This window comes from Myripristis murdjan, chromosome 9 (genome assembly GCF_902150065.1).
Source record: "Myripristis murdjan chromosome 9, fMyrMur1.1, whole genome shotgun sequence".
Taxonomy (NCBI): Eukaryota; Metazoa; Chordata; class Actinopteri; order Holocentriformes; family Holocentridae; genus Myripristis; species Myripristis murdjan.
The window spans coordinates 17,441,540-17,466,245 of NC_043988.1; the positions used below are offsets into that span (position 1 = coordinate 17,441,540).

The 24,706-nt window shown below is 42.1% G+C and overlaps 2 protein-coding genes across 2 annotated transcripts; one reads left to right on the forward strand and one right to left on the reverse strand.

The window, feature by feature from the left end:
- The first annotated feature begins 1,202 nt into the window (after positions 1-1,202).
- On the forward strand, positions 1,203-12,965 carry LOC115365714 (uncharacterized). Its single transcript, XM_030060843.1, has 12 exons — positions 1,203-1,349; positions 2,300-2,411; positions 3,579-3,672; positions 4,478-4,532; positions 8,139-8,279; positions 8,390-8,550; positions 8,708-8,806; positions 9,724-9,869; positions 10,099-10,270; positions 10,555-10,667; positions 11,150-11,237; positions 11,373-12,965. The coding sequence occupies exons 1-12, from the start codon at positions 1,238-1,240 to the stop codon at positions 11,424-11,426; spliced, it is 1,347 nt and encodes a 448-aa protein (XP_029916703.1). The 5' UTR covers positions 1,203-1,237; the 3' UTR covers positions 11,427-12,965.
- A 1,407-nt stretch (positions 12,966-14,372) lies between these two features.
- aifm3 (AIF family member 3) lies at positions 14,373-23,974 on the reverse strand. Its single transcript, XM_030060545.1, has 19 exons — positions 23,944-23,974; positions 19,954-20,167; positions 19,726-19,835; positions 19,507-19,616; positions 19,370-19,414; positions 19,175-19,271; positions 18,894-19,006; positions 18,169-18,255; positions 17,822-17,913; positions 17,597-17,727; positions 17,365-17,480; positions 16,969-17,040; positions 16,602-16,665; positions 16,319-16,395; positions 16,091-16,208; positions 15,640-15,738; positions 15,324-15,399; positions 15,026-15,130; positions 14,373-14,415 (listed from the first exon to the last, which is right to left on the reverse strand). Exons 1-19 carry the CDS (start codon positions 23,972-23,974, stop codon positions 14,373-14,375), a joined length of 1,800 nt encoding a protein of 599 aa, XP_029916405.1.
- Positions 23,975-24,706: the final 732 nt, after the last annotated feature.

Here is a 24,706-nt window from a genome sequence, read left to right on the forward strand (position 1 = left end):
CAAAGTCACATGACTCAAAAGCGCAGTGAAACCTAAATTCATATTTCAGTAGTCCATTTCCCATATGAGCATTCCTTTTGTGTGACACTGAGTTTACAAACCAGCAAACATCAATAAAGACATTTTGACCTCAACCACATTGAATAAGATATTTCAACATATTTCAGTGATCTGAGCCCAGACTTCTACTGGTTAAAGCTGCTTAAGGACTCCAATACAACTAATTTATGAATAGAAGTTCATTTTTCCTTCAAAATAAATTGTTTCTAGGATGGCACAAAATCTAGGGGCAAAATAAATGCTGTGAGTCCAGAGGCTATTCGGCTGAAAACGTACCCTCACTCTCAAGAGTTGTAGCTTTCCCTGCCAAAAGATATTTAATCTTTGAAAATCTTCTGTGAATTTGCTCACGGCTCCATTTGGCCGTTTGGTCCGTTTGATGTAGAAAACAAAGGCTGGCACCGCGATCAGTGCCTGGGCACCAGTGTGGCGTTACTCCTGCATGAGTCTTCGAAATGCAGGGCCTACTTTACCACTGCATATAAAATCTCAAATCAAAATCCCGTTTGTCCAAGGCTAGAATTTGTTTGTTTTGATAATGTACAAGCTTTTCGGCAGGCAACTATTAATGAATAAACTTGTCTTAACTGATTCAACCCTTAAAATTCTTGACTAAATAAAAATTGACGGGATTAAGGTACCCCTCTTTAATTGAACTGGGTCTCACATGTTTTAGGGAGTTGAAAACCATCTTTAGCTGGGTTTCTTTTACAGCTTAAAAGAAAAATGACACGTTCAAAGTCATATCTTTCAGTGTGAGACTTACTCTTGACCGTTACAGACCAGGCTCCATATGACAATATCTTTGTTGTTAGATATCACTATAACTTAATAATGTAAATAAGTGTGTATACTTTGGGCAAGTGGGTAAACACTGGAGGTGTGAAAATGAGGATCAAAACAGTCATTTTTTAATTATGGAAAACCTGATTTGCAAACCCCCGGGAGAGGTTTCCAGGGACACTGTGTACCAGCATGAAAACAGTCAATACACAGTGTGTGAGAAGGAATTTTTTAGCTGGCATGACACAGCTCCTCCTTGTTTGACACCTGTCCTGTTCATTTTTGCCACAGGGGGGCGCATTTTCCTCACAAGAGAAGCCTTGTGCAACACCGTAACTCTTCCCCCAGTGGTGTAGAAACCGTGGCCAGGCAGCTGGTCATTCTGCTCTGAATAATGTCGGGCAGAAAGCCCCGGTCGGTGGCAAACCCTCTGGAGTCTGCGATCACCACACCCAGTGAGAGAATACTGAAAGAATGCCACAGTTTGTATGTGGACAGCGAAAACGGTAAATAGCAACAACACGGACTGTGAAGCGACATTAACCTGCGATCATGAAGTGAAAACAGTCATGCATAGTTGTGATGTTATGTAATTGCTACAAAGTATCCAGCCGGGCTCTGTCTGAAAGTTATAAAGTGAAATGCTGCACATTTTTCTGCGAGGTGGTTGCCTGAAACACACGAAACAAGTGACTGAAACAAGTGCCGCTGTCTGTCTGTCCGTGTGAACGAAATCACATTGGACCTTGATCCGTCTCCCGTGCAGCCCTGACAGCGCCTGTGTGAGCTGACCCCGGCCTCACCATTACACTCAAATCCACACCCTTTACGCACAGGCATTCATCTGAGTTGCAAACGTAAGGATTGCAACGCTGAATAGAGTCAGGCATTCCCCCAAAACATGACACGATCATGCACTGTAGCTGTCTGCTCCGTGATGAATTCATACCACTGACTTTAATTTGCTTTAGTGCACAACCGAGGCCACCTGTTTACTTACTGGTTGCATCCTATCCTGTCTTCTAGCATTTAATTGTTGAGCTGAAGAGTGTGGGGTCTTCACAAATGCAGCATCTCTGTTATTAGTATTTCAGTGGATCACCTTGTGTGCAGATATCTCTCCCTTGCAGCAGCTGGAGGACAAGCCTGTTGTCTCATTAGGTGTCTCAGAGGACACGGAGACGGGCCTGTGGTGAGGATACTACACAGTACGCTTCAGAGGACCAGCTAGTCCATAGATAATGAGGGATTGGGCATGCCTGATAAACTGACAGAGAGAGGCTGCATCCTGGATTTGACTTTACAATGTTTCGTGCTGCAGTGAGGCGTTGCATTGTGATTATGCCTCTTGAATTGGTACATGCCATGCTTAGCATCTGTGTGTGTGTGTGTGTGTGTGTGTGTGTGTGTGTGTGTGTGTGTGTGTGTGTGTGTGTGTGTGTGTGTTTGTTTTCAGGCCTGGTGAAGATCGCCAGCAGCCTAGGAGTCCGGCTCCTTCCTCCTAGAAAGAAGATCATTGTGATGATAATGGGTAACCATTCTGCTGGAAAGAGCTCCTTCATTAACTGGTAATGAGGTTTATTATTATTATTAGGATCTACTATTCACAGGCTGCCAGAGCATCACATGTGGTGCCCTGTGTATGAATGAGTGAATGAGAGAGAGGGAGAGAGAGCGAGGGAATATCATCGTGACACATGACACGTACCGTAATAACGGCTTTGTCATTTGAATACAATTGAACACTTTTGCTACACAAGGTAATCAGAAAATGTTGAGTCATGACATGGACAAAGTTGATTGCAAGGTGTGGAAAAACCAGCAGTTTTACTTTTTCATGTGGACTACTGGTTGGATAAAGCTGCTTATCAGAATCAAACAATGGAAAACATAACAGCAGTAATGTACAAAAACATACAAAAACACCAAAAGGAGACAAAATAATGACCTTACTCCCAAAGAATTATTTTTTTTATTTAGTTAATTCTTTTGGCAGGAAGGTTTTATGACTTTTGTTTTTGCAAGTAATAAACTGATAAACCCTGCAATGGTGTTTCATTTATTATGTTCCTGTGGAAAGAGCATTTGAGAGGTTGGATAAGACACATCTGTAAAATGCTATCTTTCATCTAATTCAGGAGTCATGATGTAATTTTTGAATTAGCTCCATTAGAAGCACCGCTATCTATCATCCTGACACGGACTGGACTCGTGTTTGAGGTCTACAGCCCTGGCGAGCTTGATATGTGGAGTGACTCCTGGGGGGTGAATGTAACAGAGATGGAGAATCTTAGATATGTCAGGCTCTCTCCAGCGTCTTTCTAACTCAAGAAGATCCTGTTGAATTGGCTTGATCAGTAACACAGTCGTTTATTATTATATTGTAGGAGTCATGAGTTGGACGCATAATAACAAGAGGTTGCAGTAGATGAATAATGTCTGTAATATTTGCATAATACCGGAGTTCAAAATGACTGTATTATCAGCCCGTATGTAAATTTGAACTCTGTATTCCTAATTTGATGCAGTGTGGGTAATTTACTCCTGGAGGTGATGTGGGCCTAATTCAACAGAACATCTGTGATGGGAGGAGCACGTCCCATCCCAGTCCCTGCCTCTGACATACAAACTAGTTTAGTAGATCAAGGGTTTGCTGCATCAAATATTGTGTTCTAGGCAACTTGATGTATAAACTCAGGATAGTTTTGATGTTGTTGGCATGGCTGTCGTTTCAGGTATGTTGAGGAGCACATTCAGAAAACGGGCGTTGCCATTGAAACGCAGGGGTTTACCTTCATCACAAGTGGCCGGAAAAGAGAATCACTGACGGTAAGAATGGACGGACTTTGTGTTCACCATGTGGGATGGGACGGCGAGCCTTAAACTTATACAAACACAATGCGAATGATAATAACCTCTTACAAATAGTATTCAGTTTTAATGCTTTCATTATTTTTTGTCCCCAGATGTTATTAGTGTTGTGCCTTAGCAGTGCTCTATACTCACATAACACTTTCCTGTTTTCTGAATGGGGAGTTTTGTAATGCTTAACTTCAATAATGAAAATCATAGCTTAAGCCAATCATAAAGGTCGGTGAAGCGACACATTCATTGCCTGTGTGTGTGTGTGTGTGTGTGGAAGGCACTCCCTCTGTCAGTGGTGATATCTCACTCTGTATGCCGCTCCAACGAAGAGCTGGGTTGCACAGACACACGCACACACACACACATACAGATACACTCACAGCACACACACATACACAGGCATCTTTGCAGCATATAAGCAGGCTAGGGAACACTCTGTCTCTCTATGTTCCCTCCTCCTTTCCCCATGCCTTCCTCTCTCTCTCTCTCTCTCTTTCTCTCCACCCTGCTGTGGTGAAGGTGATGAAGATGAATAATATATTTACAGCACAGGACCAGACTGGAAGGATTATCTGCTATGTAAAGGAAGAGCTTAAAGCCAGTGCACCCCGGCACGGTGAAGCAGTTGGCATTAAGACTGAGTGCGACGTCTGAAGCACTGAAAGGGGAGAGGACTCTTGTTCTAGCAGGCTAGGCACTCAGACAAACCTTAGATGTCATCTGTCTCTTCTTGTTATTTCTCTCACTGTCCTTTTCCCCTCTTCCACAGGGGAATGCCACACTTCATCTCTACCCTCACTTTCGACCACTCCTCGAGTTCAAAGGTAAGGCTTTTCCATTTTTTTTTTTAAATGCTACAAGCGGTTCAAGGGGTCATAATGTGGCTAGTCTCTTGCATGCGACTGAGAAATTATTTACTGTTTAGAGTTTTTGCCATGCTAGTATTCAAAATTTAATGATCATCTTGCTGAGAGCAAGGCCAGACCTCTCCAGTGCATCCACCTGTTACACAAATCCATATCTCTGCTCCTAAATTGATATCTTAAGAGTCTGAAAATCACACTCAGCATGCAGATTTTGCACAGTCGCTGATCTGATGCACACCATCACACATCACAGCCGCGTCGAAGTCTTTTATGTTACAGGAGATTTGTTATATTGTACACGTTTCTTGCGAGGTTAACAGTTAGCAGTAGTGGCTTTACAGCTCCCTGCCTTTGGTACTGTAATGAGCATGATATATTTTGCCTTTTTGTGCAGTCATGAACTCAGCCCTACAATTTCAGGGCACAACACAGCCTCATTAACTTTGATCGTAATGCTTAAAAATGAACATGAATGAACTCTCCACTGTAGTGCGCACAATAAAAAAAAAACATTATTGTGCTTGTTTACTGTATATTGTTCTTCTCATTCGGCATTGTGATCAAAATGATCAAATGATAAAAAAGAGAAGATAGTATGTTAAAATCTGTTGCAACAATAGCAACGGCAGGGCGTTGCAGCATTAGTCCAACAACACAACAGGAATAGTCAATGGGAGATTAATGAAATCTCGAGCTGCAGCCAGGGATGTGCACCTTTGAGATTTGAGATAATGCTCCGCTGTGTGGCCCACGAATTTTTGCAGAAGCTGTTGGTTAACCTACAGGATGGGTTTGGCCTGTGTGACAGAGTCGAGGTTTACACCCAGTTCAAGTTTGATGAAAGACTGACTTTGATCTTACAGTCTAGATAAAAGCAGATATTCATCCAGGATTGATAAAGCCACTCCATTTGTTTCATCCGCAGCAACAGGAGAGAGCATCCACTAAAACCATGGCAATTTAAAACGACGTGGCATTTAAGAAATTAAACAATAAACAAAACTTTTAGTTATTTATGATTACCCTGAGTCATTTATGATATGTATACAGCTGTTGGTCATCACAAGTCCAGCCTGTCTTTGTGAATTGAGGCAGAGTGTGGGTTCTTCACCTTGATGACTAATGCTCAACACTGAGTCATAGCCTCAAAGTGCATCAAGTTTATCATTTCATTGAAAATCAGACCAGGCTCCTCTTTCGTCATCATGCCATTTGTGTTTGACACCTGCGAGTTGAAATCGCTGGCGAACAGAACAAAAGGAACTAACCAGTAACGTTATGTTTCAAGACAAGTCCTGATTATTTCACAAGTGTGTGTGTGGCACTAGATGCAGCAGCAGTGGGGTTTTGGTCACGCAGAGATGAATAACAGTCATGCCGAAAGTCTGGGTATGCCTGTCTGAGTGAGGCGTCTCTGTGGAGGGGGCAGTGATGTACGTCTGTCCATCTGACAGTATCAAGATAGTGAGGGTTCGCTGGGTGCGGACTGCTCACGGTATGGTGTGTGAGTCACACGCCCCATCGACAGCAGTGCAGTGGAGTCAGGAGGAGCTACTGAGAAATGTCACAGCCATTAGAGACGGCACAGCCCAGGCTCCAGCAACAACAGCTCCACTGAGGAGCCACAGCACAGGCCTCTGCCTCGCTACAGAATGGATCAGTCCTGGAATACAGCGATGCTTTTCATTTTGACATCATCGCCACCTTTGGACATATATCAGATGTTTTGTTTACCTGTCACAGGCGGCTGAGGATGACTCATCAGAAAAGCACCATATATCCTTATGTGGGAGTAGCTGCTGATTGCACAGTTTGTTTGTCTTTTGGGATAGAGAGAGACACTTTTTCATTTTGTTTCCATACATTTGGCCAAAGATGTGCATCCTTTTTTTTTTTTTTTTTGCATTATCTCCTTTCAGGCTGATGTCAAAGAGTTAAGGGAACATGATGCATTTGACTTGACTGTTATCGCTATAGGTCTCAACTGATTAATCTGGTGTTAGATGACTTAGATGTTTGGCTTTGGATGCACTGTAGCCTGTTCAACATGTGTGTCTATTCAGTGTGTTTGTGTTGCATTTGATTTGACCTATTCAGTCCAACAAGTTTTTTTTTAGTCTTGGTTGATGCAGCATTATTGCAGCCTTTGCCCTTTCCCTCGTGCACAGGATCTGCTGGGTCGCCTTCTCAGTTACTGGAGGCAGAGGAACTTAGCACCCAGCAGGGAGTATCGCTCTCATTACCATTTCACCTTTCAAGAGATTTATAGGAGCTCCTTCAGTCTAGGAATCTGTCACATATGGATGACTATGTCTATATCAAATCTATCTGAGTGACTGTTTTTAGATGTACTTGCGTATTTTTTTCTTTTTTCCTTATTTCTCATTATACAGAGATGCAGCTAAACAATTTTGAACACTTTTGACTTGTCGTAGGTTAGACTAGTAATCTAATAGTGAACTAAAGTGAAGTAAAAGTAAAGAGTCTGAGCAGTATATTCTGTGGAAATGTTATACCTAAGAACGCAACAGTCATCGCGTCACTTTTGGGCAACAGGGACGGCCTGTTAATAGGAGACTATGGGAATACCCTTTAAACCAAGGTGTGTGTTGAAAGGCTGATGTATTGGTAGTTTGGCCATGCTGATGTAAGAGGACCATAAGGGAATGCTAATGTGCCACAGCAGCAGTGCCTGTGGTCACTGCAGCACAAGGCTGTGATTTGTGCTGGCTGTTAACACCTGCCTCTTGCTATGAAATAGCCCCAGTGTCATCCCAGGCCTGTGTGTGTGTGTGTGTGCGTCTATGCGTGTGTGTGTGTGTGTATGTGTGTGTGTGAGTGAGTGTGTGTCTGTGTTAGGGGAATGGGGGGTGGAGAGTGAGATTGGTGGGGTGTTTTTCAACAGTCATCCTGTTCTGGTGCTCAAAGGGAGGAGGGAGGGTGGGGGGGTTCAGACTCATGCGTGGTGTTTGTGGAATAATGTAACCTCACACTGCGTTGCTTCACAGTCGTTCTTCACTGGCTAGCTTTATGTCCCACGCCCCATGCTAAAGCTGCCAGTTGAAGAGCTGTTGTGTGTAACCATGACAACAGACCTCTCCGCAGAGGGGACGGTGAGAGAATTCAGACGTAACAAATGTCAAGTATCAAATTGAAGTTTTACCGGCAAGGGTGCGGTCACTGCTGGTGTTTGCCTTGGGGAATTCATCGCAGTAGCTAAACAAACTAGAGTTTAGTAACGGCTTAGTCGTCGGTTTTTCAAAGATTTTTACATGTAGACAGTTTACTTTTGTGGTTTTACACTGACCGTCCCATTTTTTTTTTTTTATTTTATACACCAATGCACAAATGTGTATCTGGAGAAAAACAGTTGGCAGTATTCCTAGCCAGTCGTGTCACTGACCTCCTTCAGCTCCACAAGTATTGACCGCACTGCGGCTTCCAGTAACAAATAATACAGTCATTGGAGGTGACAGCCCTCTGCAGGACCTCAGCCGTGTATTTATCACCTTTGTCACGGTGAACTTGCACAGGAAGTATACACACAGCGTTTGTATATTCTAGGTGTTATGGACTACCTGTCTGCTGAGATCTCCACCTCCAAGCAGAAGAAGTTCAGCCTGGTGACGTTTGTGGACACGCCGGGTTTGGTGGACGGGGACATGATCTACCCCTTTGATGTCAACAGTGCCATCACCTGGTTTGGTAGGCCATGACAACTTGGCTCCACTAGTCGTCATTGTAATGCTGGTATCGTTTGCTCTAAAGGTGTCCACTGCTATGTTCTACCTGATGGAGGTTATTTTCCCGCACAGGGGAGCAGGCAGACCTGGTCTTCGTGTTCTTCGACCCCATGGGCCAGGCGCTGTGCAAACGCACACTCAACATCGTGGAGAAGCTGAGTGAGAAGTGTGGAGACAAGCTGCTGTTCTACCTCAGCAAGGCAGACGAGGCTGGGAAGGAAACAGACCGACAGGTAACTCGATATGTAACTGAGATCTAAAATATTATAGCCCCTGTTTTTATTTATTTATTTATTTATTTTAATTTGGATGGATGATCAAAGAAATTATTTCATCACGTATCAGTTTTTGCCTAGAGTTAAACCTGAACAAATAACTTTTTTTCTGCAGAGGGTGATGATGCAGATAGTCCAGGAACTTTGCCGCCGTCCAGGCCTCAACAAATGTGGTTTTGAAATGCCTACAATATACATCCCCAACCCACAGAAGGTAAAACTGTGTGTAAAACTTGATGTGCATCCCTGCAGTGGGTCGTTACAGAGGAGTTTAAGAGAAGAGAAGCCAGTGGAAATACATCATGTCTGCAACACACACTGAGAGCTTTGTTTTGTCTGCCATATGGAGTTCATATAACTGACTCATTTAAGTTGAAATCTACATGTTTTTAGTTTTAATCTGTCATAACCTGGTCCAGGTCCATGGAAAATTCACAGTACACACACACTGACAGGCAGAGCAGATGCCGCCACACCTCGAATTTTACCGACGATTATAGTAACCATCTGATGCCTTTCTTAAATCATGCATGTTTTTTTCCTCTCTGTGGTTTTAAAGTTGTCCTGGTACCTTTTAAGGAGAGTGCTTGTAATAGATCTCAGGTAGAAGTGCAGATTGGGTCTGGATTTAAGGCTATCTGCCATCTTCTGCCATCCTTGGGCCTGAGCAGCCATTGATTATCCTGGAATGTGAATTCTTCACTCAGTTACCTGGTGGCTGTTGATGGCCAGCAACAGGATGAATCATTTTGTAATATGATGACTGGGAGAGTTATATACTCTCGAGGGGAGCAGGGGTTGTAAACCAAGGCCTTTGATCAGCCACCTTTGACAGTGGCAGCCCCAGCTCTGAGTAATTGCTCCACCAGCCCCATGATCAATGGCTGCAAGGCTGCACTCAGCACGGTAGATTTGTGTATCCCTCCCACCCACCAATTTATTTTCGCTGAGCAACTGCAGCTTCACTTCCTGCTAAGTGCACATGGCTGTCTATCAATACACCCTGTCATGGAAGTTTCCAGTCTTGCCTGCGCAGGGATACGCAAGATGTCCGCAGAGTTATTGCGTCAGACAAACTAGAGCCGTTCCAAAGTTTATGCCCATTATGAAGCTTTTTCCCTGTTTATTTAGCCGAGTCGGTGTGTGAACCAAATCGACGGGGTGTGTCAGACCATAGAGAAGACCATCAACCAGGCGGTTCAGAAAACCCTGGATCAGCTCGAGAAAGACTGTGACCTCATTTGCTCCACCATCAGCAACAAACTCGCCCAGGACAGGTAGACCTCTTAATCCGCCGCGCAGCATGTTTGACTGAGGTAGATGTATTGTTAGAGCTCAACGGATAATGCTAAATGGCAGCGAGGGTTCGATTCATTATCATACAAATAACCCATACATGCATATACAAAGGAGATCAAGAAACAGTTATCAAATCTTCTCCCCTGCAGTAAATCCCTCCCATTGTTGGTGATATTAACACCATTTTCCCTCTGTGCTTCCATGCAGGGCCAGCGTGAGCTACAACAAAAGCGTCCGTCTCCACTCCTTCCTCTGTGGGGCTTTGGGAGTTTTCCTTCCCGTCCTCTTCATCCTCAGCTTCGTTGTGAACGCGTTCTCCAAAGAGGAGCTGGACGAGCTGCTGGGAGAGGGTCCGGCCAAGACCCTCTCTGTCTTCACAGTACGCATGTGACCCCCTAGTCCCAGCTCTCATTATTCACGCCGAGGCTTGTTTCCACGCCGTCAGCACTTTGCTCCTGGCTGCATGGACTTACTTTGTACCGAGATTCTTTTAAGCAACATGCATTGTTATATACTTTCAATGAGTTGCAGTTAAGAGAAAATGTTGTCTGGCATGAAATAGTTCATTCTGCCTTGACAGTTGGATATTTTGCACTTTGTGATTAATGTTTTCCTCTAACATATTTGGTGGTGTGACTGCGTATTCATTACTTGTTTCACCAGGGAATAGTGGCGTTTCTGTGGGACTGTATTCCAGAAGATGGACAAGTAGTGTTTGTAATCATCTTTGGTGCTGTGTGCTACCTCCTGTTATTTCTAGCCAAGTATTTTGCACGGTAAGCATTGCAAGTGCATAATACAGACATACACACTCATATACAGTTTTAATAGGAATCACATTGCTTAAAGTTAAAGAAAAATCCCACTGTCACTGACCCCAGACACTAAAACTTGTTCTAACATAGCCTAAGAAATGTCCTTTTACTCTTTCATAGAAGAAAATATTGGTTTTAATGTCTTCAAAATTAGAATTGGAAACACTTTATTGCTCCCTGAGGGGGAATCAGGTCAGTTGCAGTTGTTCAAATTCTCAAGGGAAAAATATATATGTATATAAGCGGAAGTGAAATTATAAGAAATAGAAAGGGAATATAGGGAATGTAAAAATGTATGCATTAATCCTAAGAGAGGAAGACAATAAAACACACACACACTCTTTCTCTCTCTCTCACACACACACACACACACACACATGAACACTGACTAAAAGTTTATTTTAATTCTGAATGACAGCTGTTGTTCTGTCCTCTTTCCTCAGCCAAGGGAATAAAACTCTGACAAAGAAAGAGAAGAGAAGCTTGGCAGAATACAGTGATTATATCCAGGATGTTGTCAAAGCCAAGAAGGTGAGTTCCCTGTTTTTTTGGCTTGAAGTAATGTATACTGAGTTTTGTTTGGATTGTAGGGAAAGTGCATAAGGATTTGCCTAATACATTAAAGCATTAGAGTTGAAATCTAACATAATCCATTTGCCTCAACAGGGTAAAATGTATGAATGGTATCTGCAGCAATGTGCGGCTGAATATGACTTGTAAAACCGGGTAAGCTGATGAATGTTCTCCCATGTTGGCATTACTAATGGATTCAAGGTTTTTGCGAAAAGGGCTCACCTGCCACGGTATGTCACTTGGTATTTTTTAGTGTGAGCAGCAGGACAGATGATAATCCTCCACATAATCAGGTCTTTCTGTTTTCTCAGTCAGGCAGGTATGGGCTCAAATGTAACAGAGTTAAACGCTGATGTTATCATCTCAGACGCAGTCTTAGCGATTTAAAAACACTAAAAAGTGCCTTTACCATCATTCAAATACAGGGGAAGCTCTGACTGTAATTGTTTGATAAAAGCAAATTTCATAATGTGAATTGATTTTTATTTTCCTTCAGTGTTTGTAATAAATTATTTTTTTATCCGAGACGGCACTGAACTGTTTACGTGCAGACTACAATTGTCTTAACGACTTCAGAAATAATTTGCAATTGCCAACTGCCAGCAAAAATCTTGTTGTAATGTCCTCTGAAAGCCTGCTAATGTTGTAATTACCCATGGTTTTCCTATCTATTGCACTGTCCTGAAGCTGTCACGTTATCTTTACAAGGTACCAGAGTGTGCTGTGCCGTGTGTCTGTGCTCTGACCTTTCAAAATTATTAGCAGAACGACGATAACCGATGCTGTGATGATAGTTTGGCATTAGAGTTGGACATTGAAGGACTGAATTTTATCAGATGTTTCCTTGCCGTCGGTAAGACCAGATGTTCTCAATGGGCGTCAGCTTTCTCCTGCCTCCAAAGAGTGTGTCCTACAGCTAGACATCAACATGTTGTTTCATATGGTCAGTTCTCAGACATGTGTCCACATACACCATTGTTATGTGATGTTGTCTAAGGAAAACGCAACAAAGGTGTGGAAAAAATGTTTCAGAAACTATAGTGTAATAGTATAGTGGGACTCGTTTTAAAGTTAATGAGCTGTGGAGTCTGTTAGTGCACTGATGTGTATTGTATCCTCCTGTTGTGTTTACTCCTGTTATTGAGTGATGAGTGAGTCCCTTTTTTTCTCCAAGACATTTGGTTGTATTTGGGTGAGTGGATCAACGCAAATCAGACTCCACATTTCAATACTGTAGCTACAGTACCATGAAATGCCTTCACTCCAGTGTTTGCAGATATATTTATTCATCTCAAGAGGTGTGTTCAGTACTTTTTACCCAAATAATGTAGAAGAAGCTGTTTGGGCTGTTTGCAATATGACTGTTTGTATTGTGTACACAATGTGTTAGAAAGCCTCTGAGGCATCCTCATGATTAGAGAATCATCTCTGTCTCGTGTGCTACTTCAATGATATATTTGTCAAATTTTACATGTGAATTCTGTGTAACTTTTCCAAAAACTGTTTTCTGATTTTTATGAAGTGTAGAGCAGCCTCTGCCAGCTGTCTTGGTAGTATGTCTGTCTCTACCATAAACCTGCAAACTACGCTCTGTCACATCCTTTAAGATAATTAAACGTTTTCTAATGACTCAGGTATTTATTACTCTGTTTTCCTGGTTAATAAAGTCGTGAATTTATGCACAAACAATGGGTACTGATGTTTATAATGAAATGTGTGTTCTTTGCCAAACCTTTAAACAGTGACCAGTTATTGTTGAAGACTTTTATTTCAAAGTTTTAGTTATAAAAATACCATTCCAGGCTTCTCTGTAGGAAGAACAATGCTTTTTTTTTTTTTTTTTTTAAATGTTGTGTCAACTTACATGTCAGGGCTCAAGTATTTTGGGATCTTCAATATACCAAGATGAAATCAAGCTTCTGCTATACCTCTAAGTACATTACAAGCATTTCTGAATGGAAATGTGAGAACCAGTGGAGTTGCAATAACTGGTATGAATATAAAAGCAACAAAATGAATTTCTTTTTGCAAAAAGGACCAACCCCGGTTCCCCCAGGCCACAAACCTCAGTTCCCTGAGTTAGTAACAAAGAGCATCCCTATATAGAGGTGACACCTATCAAAAATAACCTTCAGCAACTACTGCATTCATCTAAAGGAGCAACATCTATCTCTTATAAAATACATTATTGTGCAAGCACTAGTGTTGAATCAAAGTATAATTAGAATTTCATTTGTGCAATCTACTAGCAAGGCAACATAGGTCACCAATATGAAGAGGTATGTTGTAATCCTTAGAAGTGTCATTTATTAGAATTAAAGCTGTTTGTGTGTGTGCGTGTGTGTATGTGTGTGTGCGTGCATGTTAGTAGGTAAGTGAATGTGCATTCAGGGTTCGGCTGCCAGTAATTATGCAATTTTTCCTCTTGCAAATGTAAGCTTTGTTTGCTGATGCTTGTTGTTTGAACAGTTGTTAGCAATCTCTATGTTGGGGCTTGGCAAACTTTGAAAGTCCTATTATTGTAAGTAACACCATGCAGATCTAAGGCCTGGTTTGGCCCGTGTGAACATACAACCGAATCTGTTATTTAAAACTTAGAAAAAACTCAGTTCAAATTGTATGGTCTTATTTTGTTACAGTGCATTCAGGATTATAGCTATATACAATGTTATTTGTACAAAAAAATGCCAATGCCCATCCCTGGCTTCTTATAAACAAAGTGTACAGGTAGATACATCATGCAGCAGCACAGAGGCTGAATCCAGTATTGCTTTGTTGTGAAACATGACAAGCTTGTCATTGAAAGACCTGCCAACACAGCGTTTCAACGTATTAAAACTGTGCATGGCTCATTTTGTCACCTCAAAGTGTCTCTCAGGAACAAAAAGCAGGTTTCATTCTTGTCCTCAGGGAAGTGTGTCTCAAACAGATCCAAGTCAGACAAGCTCCTCAGAGTACATCCCCAGTGTGTGTGTGTATTTGTGTGTGTGTGTCCAGACTAGAATAGCTGCTCAGTGTCTCAGCACCATTAAGTGACCATACTGAAGTGTCCAGTGGACTGCAAGTCGAGCTTCAGGATCTTCAGGTGGGCGTTCATTGAGAGCCTTTGTCAATCAGCCAAGAAATATCTCCAGTCCTGAAACCCAGAGCGCACGACAGCCGTCAGACAGACGCATGGCACATGTTACCAAGGTCAGGATTGGTAGCCACTGCCTATAGTTCTCAATATGGTTACAATGGAAAATGAGAAAAGCACATATTTTCGTACTTGCCAAGTCGTGCTAACATCCTTCATTTTGTGTGTGTGCGTTATTAGAAATGAAAGACATGAGAGACATGAACACTACAGTCAAACAAACCCACTGAACAATGACAAATACACACACTGTGTAAATGATATCTCTCATTATGCATTCATATTAACAGTCAACTAATGGTACTTGTTGAGTAATATGATTATTTTATTGAGAAATGTGTGTGCATAATACACTAATTATGTATTTATTAATCATTTAAAATAACATGCTGTTGCTCTGTGAAGTGCAGTTACAATAAGGCAACTAAAGGTTGACCTGTGTAATGCTTTGCATGTGATTAAAGTCACAAGGTGTGTGTGACTCTTCACGTTTTCTGTCAGGGTGATAACATTTGTCTTATGTTTTTCTTCAAACGTACACTGGAGAAATCTAAAGAACATAACAACCATTGTGGCCGTGACCAGATTTAAGACTTGGAAATACACTTACTCCACATCTCGCTTCTTAATCGTCTTTCCAGATCCTAAGACCTCTGCCACACGGGATACAATAGGATCATAGTTCATGCTGGCCACTGCAACCACCTCCTCACTCCTATAGATGGGGCAGATTAGAGCAAAGGAATCATAAAAATTGTGATTAAATTAGGTGATTACAGTCACAATGTAAGAGCAGGATCAGCTCGCATATGTAGTGGAAAAATACATTAAAACCAAATGTACCTCTGTTTTAAATACTCATAACATGAAGTGAAATAAACCAAGAATCGTATACAAATTACACTAACCTGGTATAAAATGCCACAAATCTCAATTCATCCAGGTCTCCTTGTATGATGACATCATCAAACCCATCACCATAACCTTTGCAATAAGAAATGACACCACTTTTACACATTTGAAACCAAAAACTATCCAGGCTCAACTCTTGGCTCTGGGTCTTTGTTTTTACAGCTAGATGGCACTGTAGCAGCTGCCATGTGTGGAGAACTCAGCGGCACAGTTCACAGTACACAAAAACTTCAACATCTTCACATTTCTTATGTCGCATTTGTGCTTCATGAAGCTGACCAACTCTGAAGCCAGACAAAGTAAACACCCTACCTGCATAGCGTATGCTCTTCCCAAACATGGCTGACCAGAAGTAAGGCACAGTTTTGATCTCTGTGGCTCTACCCATCATGCTGAGAGCTGCCACTCTTCCTGCCAATTAAGTGAAGAAAACAGAAATTTCAATTCAATTCAATTCAATTTTATTTGTATGGCATGAAGTCATAACAGAAGTTATCTCAAGGCTCTTTACAGAAACTCAACAGATACTGGCCAAATCCATGGACCAAAATCTCCCCCAAGAGCAAGCACAAAGCAACAGTGGAGAGGAAAAAAACACTTAACAGGGCCAAAACCGCGAGCAGATCCTGGCTCTGGGTGGGCGGTAAACTTTGCCTTGATGCATGAATACTTAAACTATTTTCGTTTTATATCAACTGTGGGAGCACACTGAGTAGGAGATGATGGACTGTGTTGGACATTGAGGGAGCTCTGACACACTCACCGTGTACATGGGCCATTTGCCAGTGAGGGATGTTCACCTTCTTATTGCTGCGCTGCGGGAAAGGAAACATCACCACATCTCCTCCAGCAAAGACGCCGTCAACATTGGTCTGCATCATCTGAGAGGACGTTGAACAGAATGAATTAGTAAAACACAGTAAAAACCCAAGTGTGAATGCGGTCAAATTGGCTCCTCAGCTTTTGTTGTGTTGCAGGCTTTACACGATACCTTGTTGACAGTGATGAAGCCCTTGGAGTCCATGTGAACGCCGCTCTGTTTCAGGAAGCTGGTTGCAGGAACAGATCCTGGAGGAAGAAAAACAGGACAGTAGCCCAGTTAAATGTAGAGTTACCTTGGAGGAATCACACTAATAAAAATCACTAGTGATTGACAGGGAGTTTCATCAGCGGCTGTCACTACAGATCGTGAAGATTACAGTGGAGAGTGATGAGTAGGAGTAACTTGACAGAAGGTGCAATTGGTGTCACTTTGCTCTCTGAATGAGCTTCACCTGCTCCGATGACACACACGTCTGCCCGTAGCACTTTTCCACTCTTCAGTACCACCTCTTTAAGCTTCAGAACGGAAAAACAAAACGGCAAGGTCATGCACTAGATGTGTACATCGCTACATTACACAACATTTGACTCTGTTGATTAAATTACTTCATCAGTGCAAAGTTCAGATTGTTCTCAGAGTTGCCACATACTCAAAATTAAGGTGTTTTTCTTTTTTTGTCTAAATTTAATCATCTTGTGTTTTCAGACAGACTGAACTTCACCTGGATTACCTGTCCTCTGTAAACATGGGTTAAACTGAGCAAAGAGAGGATTGTCCTACTGAGCATCGTCATGCTGTTTCTCTCACTTTCTGAATACCTGTCCATGATGGCCTATCATCTCCGACACCTCATTCAGCATGTAGAACTTCACCCTGTTTGCCTCAAACAGCTGCAAAGACAAAACAGACCACAAGCACAGTAACCACAGGTAATTAGCAGCAGCTTTAAACCCGCAATTTGTTCCCTCATGAAGCACATAGCTGTAAGGGGGAGAATTTACTGCATGTAATTCTTTGATGAATTTACATGCATCGGCATGATTAATCAATGCTAATGAGAATACTTGCAGTCCCTTTGTGGGTGCTGGTGTATTGAACAGAGGAACCTGATTTGCATTTTAACAAGTATTTTTTGCGAAGGAGAATGCTGATGATGGTATTTTAGAGGTGGTTCATGTTCTGAAAAGCTTGATTTCCCAGGAGCGTGTCTCTACCTTCATTATGGCTTTCCCTACTTTCTCCCCAAGAGCTTTTTTGAACGGGACTGATTCAATCCCAATGACAGAGACAGAGTGGGCCTTGTCAGTGAGAGCTGCAGCCACCTCCATACCTGGCAACATAACAAACAAACAAACATGTATGTAATTATCATCTGTGCTATTCAGAGTGCTACATTAGTGCGCAACACAAATGCGAAACTGATTTGTATGTGTGCCTTTTTCTCACCAACAAATGACGTTCCCACAATTACTGCATTCTTGTTGTTGGCCAGCCTGGCTATGCTGTTCGCATCTTCAGGAGTCCTGAGGTGAAACACGTTCCTAACGTCCTTGCCCTTGTAGTTCATTGGTTTGGGTCTTTAAAGCAGAAGACAAAAGCAGTTCATCAAGTCACCATCTCAATTCTGACCGCAAGGGGGAAAAATCTATTTCTGAAAAGCTGTTTCCTCACTTGCTTCCTGTAGCAATAAAGAGTTTCCTGTACTCCATCCTCAAGCCATCGTCAAAAGTCACAGACCGTGTTTTGACATCTATTGCCACAGCCTAAAACAAAATCCCAGAGTTACAGAGTCACGTATCACAGAATGAAGGGTGATGTTCCTGCTGCTGGCTGTTTGGGACTCGGTATTGAGTCTGGGCACGATCACTTTCAAAATCAAATTGTATTTTCTTGCAAACCATTTTAAAAGGTCATCGTAACCTATATTGAATGAAATAGCTGAAAATGAACATCATATCCTTAACCGATAAATATGTCGGCATCACTTCACATTTGGAGTCGACCACCTCCTCCCTCACCTCCTTCTCTGTGAACAGCTCAATGTCGTGGCTCTGGAGGAAGTCGGTGGAGCGCAGTCTCAGCTGCTCTGCTGTGCTTTCTAGGGACTGAGGGGTGGAAAGATACAATGCAGAGTACAGCAAAATAAATTCCCTAAATCCAAAATCCAAAAACAATCTTCCCCACAATTTTGGGACCCAACACAAACATTGTCGAGGAATGTTATCTTAAGATTACAGCCCCCAGATCCCAATTCGGATAATGCTCAACAACAACAAACCATAAAGGATAGTTGACCCTCAAATCTATAACCATGACAATACACTTGGCATGGGGGAAATTGTATGTAGTCAGTTAATAAATAGGTATTCAGTTGCTTCACTCAGTAAAGGAATACCTAATTCCATTCATGCACATATAGCATGAACAGCCATACATATTACAGCATGAAACCAGTAAACAAAACCATGTTAGAAAGAAAAATCAAACTCAAAAGTTTTTCCATTTCATTTTTTTTTTTATATTACAGAGTGGAGTCGAATGTTTTCTTTATTCAACTTTGTCTGTTTACCCATGCACAAAACATTTTCTCAGAAACTTTGCTGTGGTGAAGTATAGCTGTTCCCCAAAGAGCTCCTGTTTTAGCACTGTTGTTGACTGAGGCAGTGCCTCTGCATTCTGTTATGCAGCATTCTTGGTAAATTCGGTATTGTCTCAGTTTGGTGGACAGGGTCTCTGTACAAACCTTACTCAGTTTAGGCCTGTCGTACGGAGGATGTTTGTCCATGGTGCACATGACAATGCGATCGGTGAAGCCCTCTTGCCTCAGTGTCTCTGCACACACCAGACCTGCCGGACCTGTCGACACATTCACCACAAAGAAAGGATCCTGTTAGAGCCTGGACATAAACTATCACACCTGCTGAGGTATTCAATCAAAGGTCAACAGAGATCCTGATCAAACAGAATTGTATCCATTTCCTTTCAATAGCAGGAATAAAGGCGGAGGGTAAATGACTCACTGACCTGAGCCAATGATGAGAACGTGGCTGAAGCCTGTGCTGGAGTTAATGACTGCTGAACATCGGGCCATGGGCTTTGACCTTTTCTGTGACTGAAGAGCCTGGAAATGTTTGCAAAATCTCATATCAATCAGAGGGTCGGATTATTTGCCCACATAAATTCTCCACATTCTTGGAGGCACTTTTCCCCCCTCCTTACCTGCTTGTTTGCACGAATGATCACCTTGTCCTTTTCAACTCTGACCTGGAGCAAACAGACACGAGTGATGTGTACACTTTTTGAAGCTACTTTAGAAACATGATAAAGCAGGGAATGCAAGAGACGGGGAAGGTCACCTGGAAGGTAGGCAGGCTGTCCAGCCCAGGGAAGTCTTCGATGTCTCCTGTTGCGATGTTGAAACATGCACCGTGCCAGGGACAGCGCACATGTCCTTTTGACAAGACACCTGTGGTGACACAAATTATTCAGTTATTCACCTAAAATCAAAATGATGTGTCTCCAATACGTGTGTGTGCTGTATAACAGAGACCCTCTGCTGAAAATATTTGACCCACCTTTGACCAGGGGTGCACCGTAGTGAGGACACTTGTGGCCCATGGCTGAGAACTCTCCATGTTCCTTGATAAGCAAAGCTCTGCCACTTCCCAAATCGACTTCTCGCATCCTGTCAAAAACACACAAATAAGGAGGTGTGCGTGCTGCAAAATGCCCACTACCCCTGTGCTGGAATGAAAAGCTTTCTGTGTGGGTGTGTAGTTGTATAAGACATTTTAGGTTCTTACTGTCCATTTTCCAGGTCTTTAACATGACAGATGGAGGCCTCCACGTAGTCCCGTGGTTTGTGGTAGAGGCGGAGGGGGGTGGAGTCCTCATCAGAGCCGTGCCCCAGGGCCCCGTTGGGTCTGCAGTCGGCGAAGGGGCTTGCTTTGCCATTAGGTGACAGCCCATCCACCTCTTTTTCTTTCTCCAGCAGAGACAGCTCCACTTTAACTTCCACTGTGCAACACAGATTATGTTTCCTTAGAGGATGCAGGACTGCACACACAGAGCACACTCTGTTTCTATTGTAACATTTCATCAGAAATTTCTTTCTCCATGTCTTATTAGCCTTGAGTGCACAGTAAAATCATGATGTGGAGACTTTGGCATATACTGTCAAATGACTGATGTTGACAGTTGTCAGTGATTTTGCACTGCAGTTCCTGTGACCTGTTCTCTGGTGGTAGATTATTTAGCTATTCAGCTAGAAAGGACCTCTATGACTTTGTGGCAAATTGAGTCTCCTACCCCAAGAATTGAACCAAATTAAAGGAAGCAGAGTAGCTAAAGCAAACTAGAGCAACAGAATATAAAGGCAAATTCTTCTCTTCTTTTCTTTTTTTGCTAGTGGCTGAATGAGCTGTATCTTTTCTCTGTCAGATAATGAAAGAATTTTACATGTAGCATGTTGGAGTCAAAAGTGCTTACACTCATCGCCAGTCCAGATTTACATGTGCCCATGCTCTAGACAAAAGGAAATCAGTTATGTAAATGACCGAAACACTCATATCCCCCCATGTGAAGGGGTGCTAAAAATAGAGAAACACCCTTGGTATCCCAGTCAGATCTACAAGTCATATGGGGAGTCCACAAAAATGGGGCAAACCCCTCGCTAGAGTGGTCACTAAAACATTAGCTATGAAATAAAAATATTTTTTCACACATAACCAATTCACCTTTGTCACAAAGATAATTCCTTAAATATCATTGAGCAGATTAGAAATCTCATTCATAATAACGCTTCCACAAAACACATTTAAGGATCAGTTACAACCAGCAGCTCTCTGTATACATTTTCCATTTTTCCTCTTTTCCAGACTGCAGTTGTGGTTGAGAAAACAAAAACACTGTAACAGGGAGGGGTTCATGCATCTGTCTTTTGGGACACATCCAGTTTTCTTTGATGACATCTGATGCGCCACAATTGGGTTTATATATCTGAGCAATAAAAACTGGTTGTATAACCCTTTTTCACTGCAGCAGGCTTTATCTCTTCGGCTGGAAAAATGTGCTGATCATCCGGTTCTTACACAGTAATCTGGCTGGAATTTTCTCCTGCTGAGCAAGTCTTAATTAAAATCAATGGAAAATCATAATAGTAGCTGCAATTGCAGGAGAAAAGAGAGAGAAAGCTCTCCGCAGTTAAAGAGAATCTTAAGTTTTTGGCTTTATATCTGTGACTAAATCAGACGTGGGACAACGTGGGAGATGTGTTGTGTGATTCTATTTATTTACATCTCATCCTCACTAATCTCAGCTCAATAAAAATCATTAACTTTATGTTTAATTTGGCAGGTACTAAAACTTTTCAATCAATATACACAAATTTCTGTAATGCTTTTATCCTCAACTTTTCACGGTTTTAGAGCTTTAGCACAAAAATGTGTTGCTTTCATACGTTTTATACAGAGGGGGTCAGTGAGCACATGGTGTTACATGGTAAACTCCCATTTCACAACATCGACCTAATATATTTACAACCTTTTTTGCATTAGCTTCTTACATTATTATTTTTTTTGCAAAAGAAGGGTCAAAAGGAGCAATGTGCAACATTTAAAGCGTCTCTTGTTTTCTCTACAGATCCTTTCAAAGTTTTAATTTATTCCCATGTACACTTAAAATTACTTTAATAGTAACACTGGGAGCGGTCTTTATTTAAACTTTACAATTTGACTTTGAGCCTCAAGACAGACTGCACTAAATTTTTTCTTTGAGAGTTGTATTCCCTGTGTCCGCTGTTTCCATTTCCATTGGAAGAAAATACAAAAATGGAGACACAGGAGTGTGGAAAAAATGTATCCATACAGACTGTCGGTTGCACCTACAATAATCTGTACCTAAAGCCATAAGCACAAACCCCAAAAGTATTTTATCATGGCACTGGAATAACCTCTGTGTTGGACACTTTAGGGCTGGGCACTAAAATGTGTGTGTGGGTAGGGGGGATGTTGTTCCACAATGAAGCCACCAACTACAAAGTCAGTCACAGCACTGAGTGAGAAAATCTCTCCCAGCATGCCTGTAGGTGGTAGCGTCATCACAACTGATCCAGAGGACCAGGATCTCTGGTCTTTTTAGGTGGGATACAACACTTCCCACTAAAACTCTGGTGCTTTAATAACGCGAGCGATGTGGTTATTCACACTCAATATGTGCATGTCCTGCAGCAGATTAGCACACAACATTAAATGCACGCTTACAAAGTTTATTCTGACATGTTGCATTTGACAATTAAATGTGTGCTTGTACATTTTCGCTGATTTTGTATTCTCAAATATTAAAAAAAAGATGATGAACTTCAGCTCAAAATATGTTGTGAAAACTGTACAGATGAAGTTGCACTAACACAGCAAACCCCTCTAAAGTATCAGCCAAAAGATTCACAAGATATTGAGCTGCTCTGCTATTTGCATTTTTACAACTTGCTCTATTTTCCTGTTGTTTATGATTCTCAAGTCTGTTTTTTTTTTCTTCAGCAAAGCAAAATGCTGCAACACAGACTCAGTGACAGAGTTTGTAGGTGTTCCAGTCAAGAACACTGGTTACATAATATTAAGAGGAATTTATTCCATGGAACAATAGCCATCGCTGATAATGTTTATTTTTCTATTCATTCCATTGCCAAAAAACACCTTTGTTTAGCCATAGAGTTCTCAGTGAATTTTCAGTAATAACATCGAGTGGTGTGTATGTGCGCGTGCGTGTAAATGAACAGATTAGCTCACTTGCTGTTCCAATATGACTCTTATGTGTTTTGCGGTTTGCCTTGCCCCACTTTGCCTTCGCCACTTTCCGCTCCAAACACAGTTCCTTTAACTTTCCTCACAGAGTTTCTTGGCTGGCTTTCCTCTGAGTTTTGGCACTCACTTGTAGGGGTCACCTTACATGTAGTAATTAATAAGTAAGTCATTTTTTCTTCCCATGTTTTATACAGAACACAGAAATGTTTTCATGACTGAAAAGCATGGGTTTTATGTAACAGTTAATTATAAATTCTCAGCTCAAACCCATTGCAGTCCATTGTTGGAGGTATGAAATATTTCCAAATAAGTTCTTCTTAATTTTAAAATTTGACAGGATGGGGTCTGCTCTATATCAAAGGCTCCTCCCTGGACGGGCACAGATGGGCATCAGTGCATGGACAGGTGCCTGCACAGCCTATAATGTGTTTTCAAAGATATTCCTGTTAAATGCATTTTGTCACCTAATGCTGGTAAGTGCTGGTCGCAGTGCTATCTAAGAGCTTCATGTGTTTAATAGACTTTGACTAATTGGTCCTCAGAGGCCTGACAGTCTGGGGCCTCTGTTCTGCTAGACCGCTCATTCCCCTCAGCATGCTCTCCTGCAGCGAGCTGCTGCACAGACGACTAGTCCCTTATCCTTCTGTCTCTGCCCTCAACACATCATGTGCTCAATCAATGATTTGGTCCCAAGGCCCTTGCTTTTCAAAATAGCTGAATGGCAGGTACAGTGGGTGATGATCACCTGAAGCCTGCAATAAAGCTTGATAGCTCCTCTCTTCATCGGGCGCCATTGCTCACAGTGGAGTGGCAAAACACTGTGCCAAATTTTGATATTCATGTCTCAGTATGTAATCCTCTTGACTGAGATACAACAGAGAGCATTAAAATTCCTCCCCCACAAAACACTGTGCTACAAACAGAGGAGGTTGTATATAGCAGGGATGTGGGCGAACATGTATTGGAGTGCAGGGCTGGAAACAGATTGTTTACCTGGTTTGGGTTTGGAGAAGCATCCTCCCATGGTGGGCCCAGGATTGAGCCAGGGGGCCTGGCTGAGGGACACCCAGGGAGAGGGGAGGGAGAGGGGCGTCAGATCCTTGGGCTGGGCTGCTTGGTTGGGAGGTAACGATAACACTGGAGGGGGGGTATAAGTACCTGCAGGTCCAGGCTGCCCATCGCACACGTCAGCTCCTCCGCATAATCTGTGTGGAGAGAGAGAACAGCTGCTTCAGTAACACACGCCATACGCAGATCTGTATTTGACTCACTGTTATAATTACAACATGTCTAATTACAACATGAAAACAGATGTCATGATACTGAATTTATCTAAGAGGTGAAACTTCTGGCTTTTTTTTTTTTTTTTTTTAAATCAATAGGGCTGTGAAGACAACACCATCCTTTTCTTTTCACCTGACTATTTGAACACACTCAATAGAAGTGTCAACAATATTTTTATGGTCCCAAACCCCCTAATCAACCACAGCCATCAAAGAGTGTGTTTTTTTTTTTTTGGTTATTTATTGTGGATCAACAGGATGATGATGTTGTTTTGAAATGTCTGGATGGGGTCATGATTAGACAGAGTCCCAGGGAGAGCTGCTGCTAAATTGTTTTGTGTGAGTATGTGTGTGTGTGTGTGTGTGTGTATGTGTGTGTATGCGTGCACGCATGTGTGTGTGGTGCATGCATGCATACATGTTTCTGCGTGTTTAAAAGGAAGTAATTGTGTTAATTGGGAACATTTCCACAC

Coding starts and splice junctions, on each gene's coding strand:
- aifm3 (XM_030060545.1), bottom strand. CDS start 23,974: ATGGGAGGATGCTTCTCCAAACCCAAACCAG. Junction 16,396..16,601: donor CGTGTGTGTCATCGGAGCAG/GTGAAGCTCATT, acceptor TTCTTCCTCCAG/GATCTGTTCCTGCAACCAGC. Junction 14,416..15,025: donor ATTAAGAAGCGAGATGTGGA/GTAAGTGTATTT, acceptor TCTGGGTTTCAG/GACTGGAGATATTTCTTGGC.
- LOC115365714 (XM_030060843.1), top strand. CDS start 1,238: ATGTCGGGCAGAAAGCCCCGGTCGGTGGCAAACCCTCTGGAGTCTGCG. Junction 2,412..3,578: donor AAGAGCTCCTTCATTAACTG/GTAATGAGGTTT, acceptor CTGTCGTTTCAG/GTATGTTGAGGAGCACATTC. Junction 3,673..4,477: donor GGAAAAGAGAATCACTGACG/GTAAGAATGGAC, acceptor CCTCTTCCACAG/GGGAATGCCACACTTCATCT.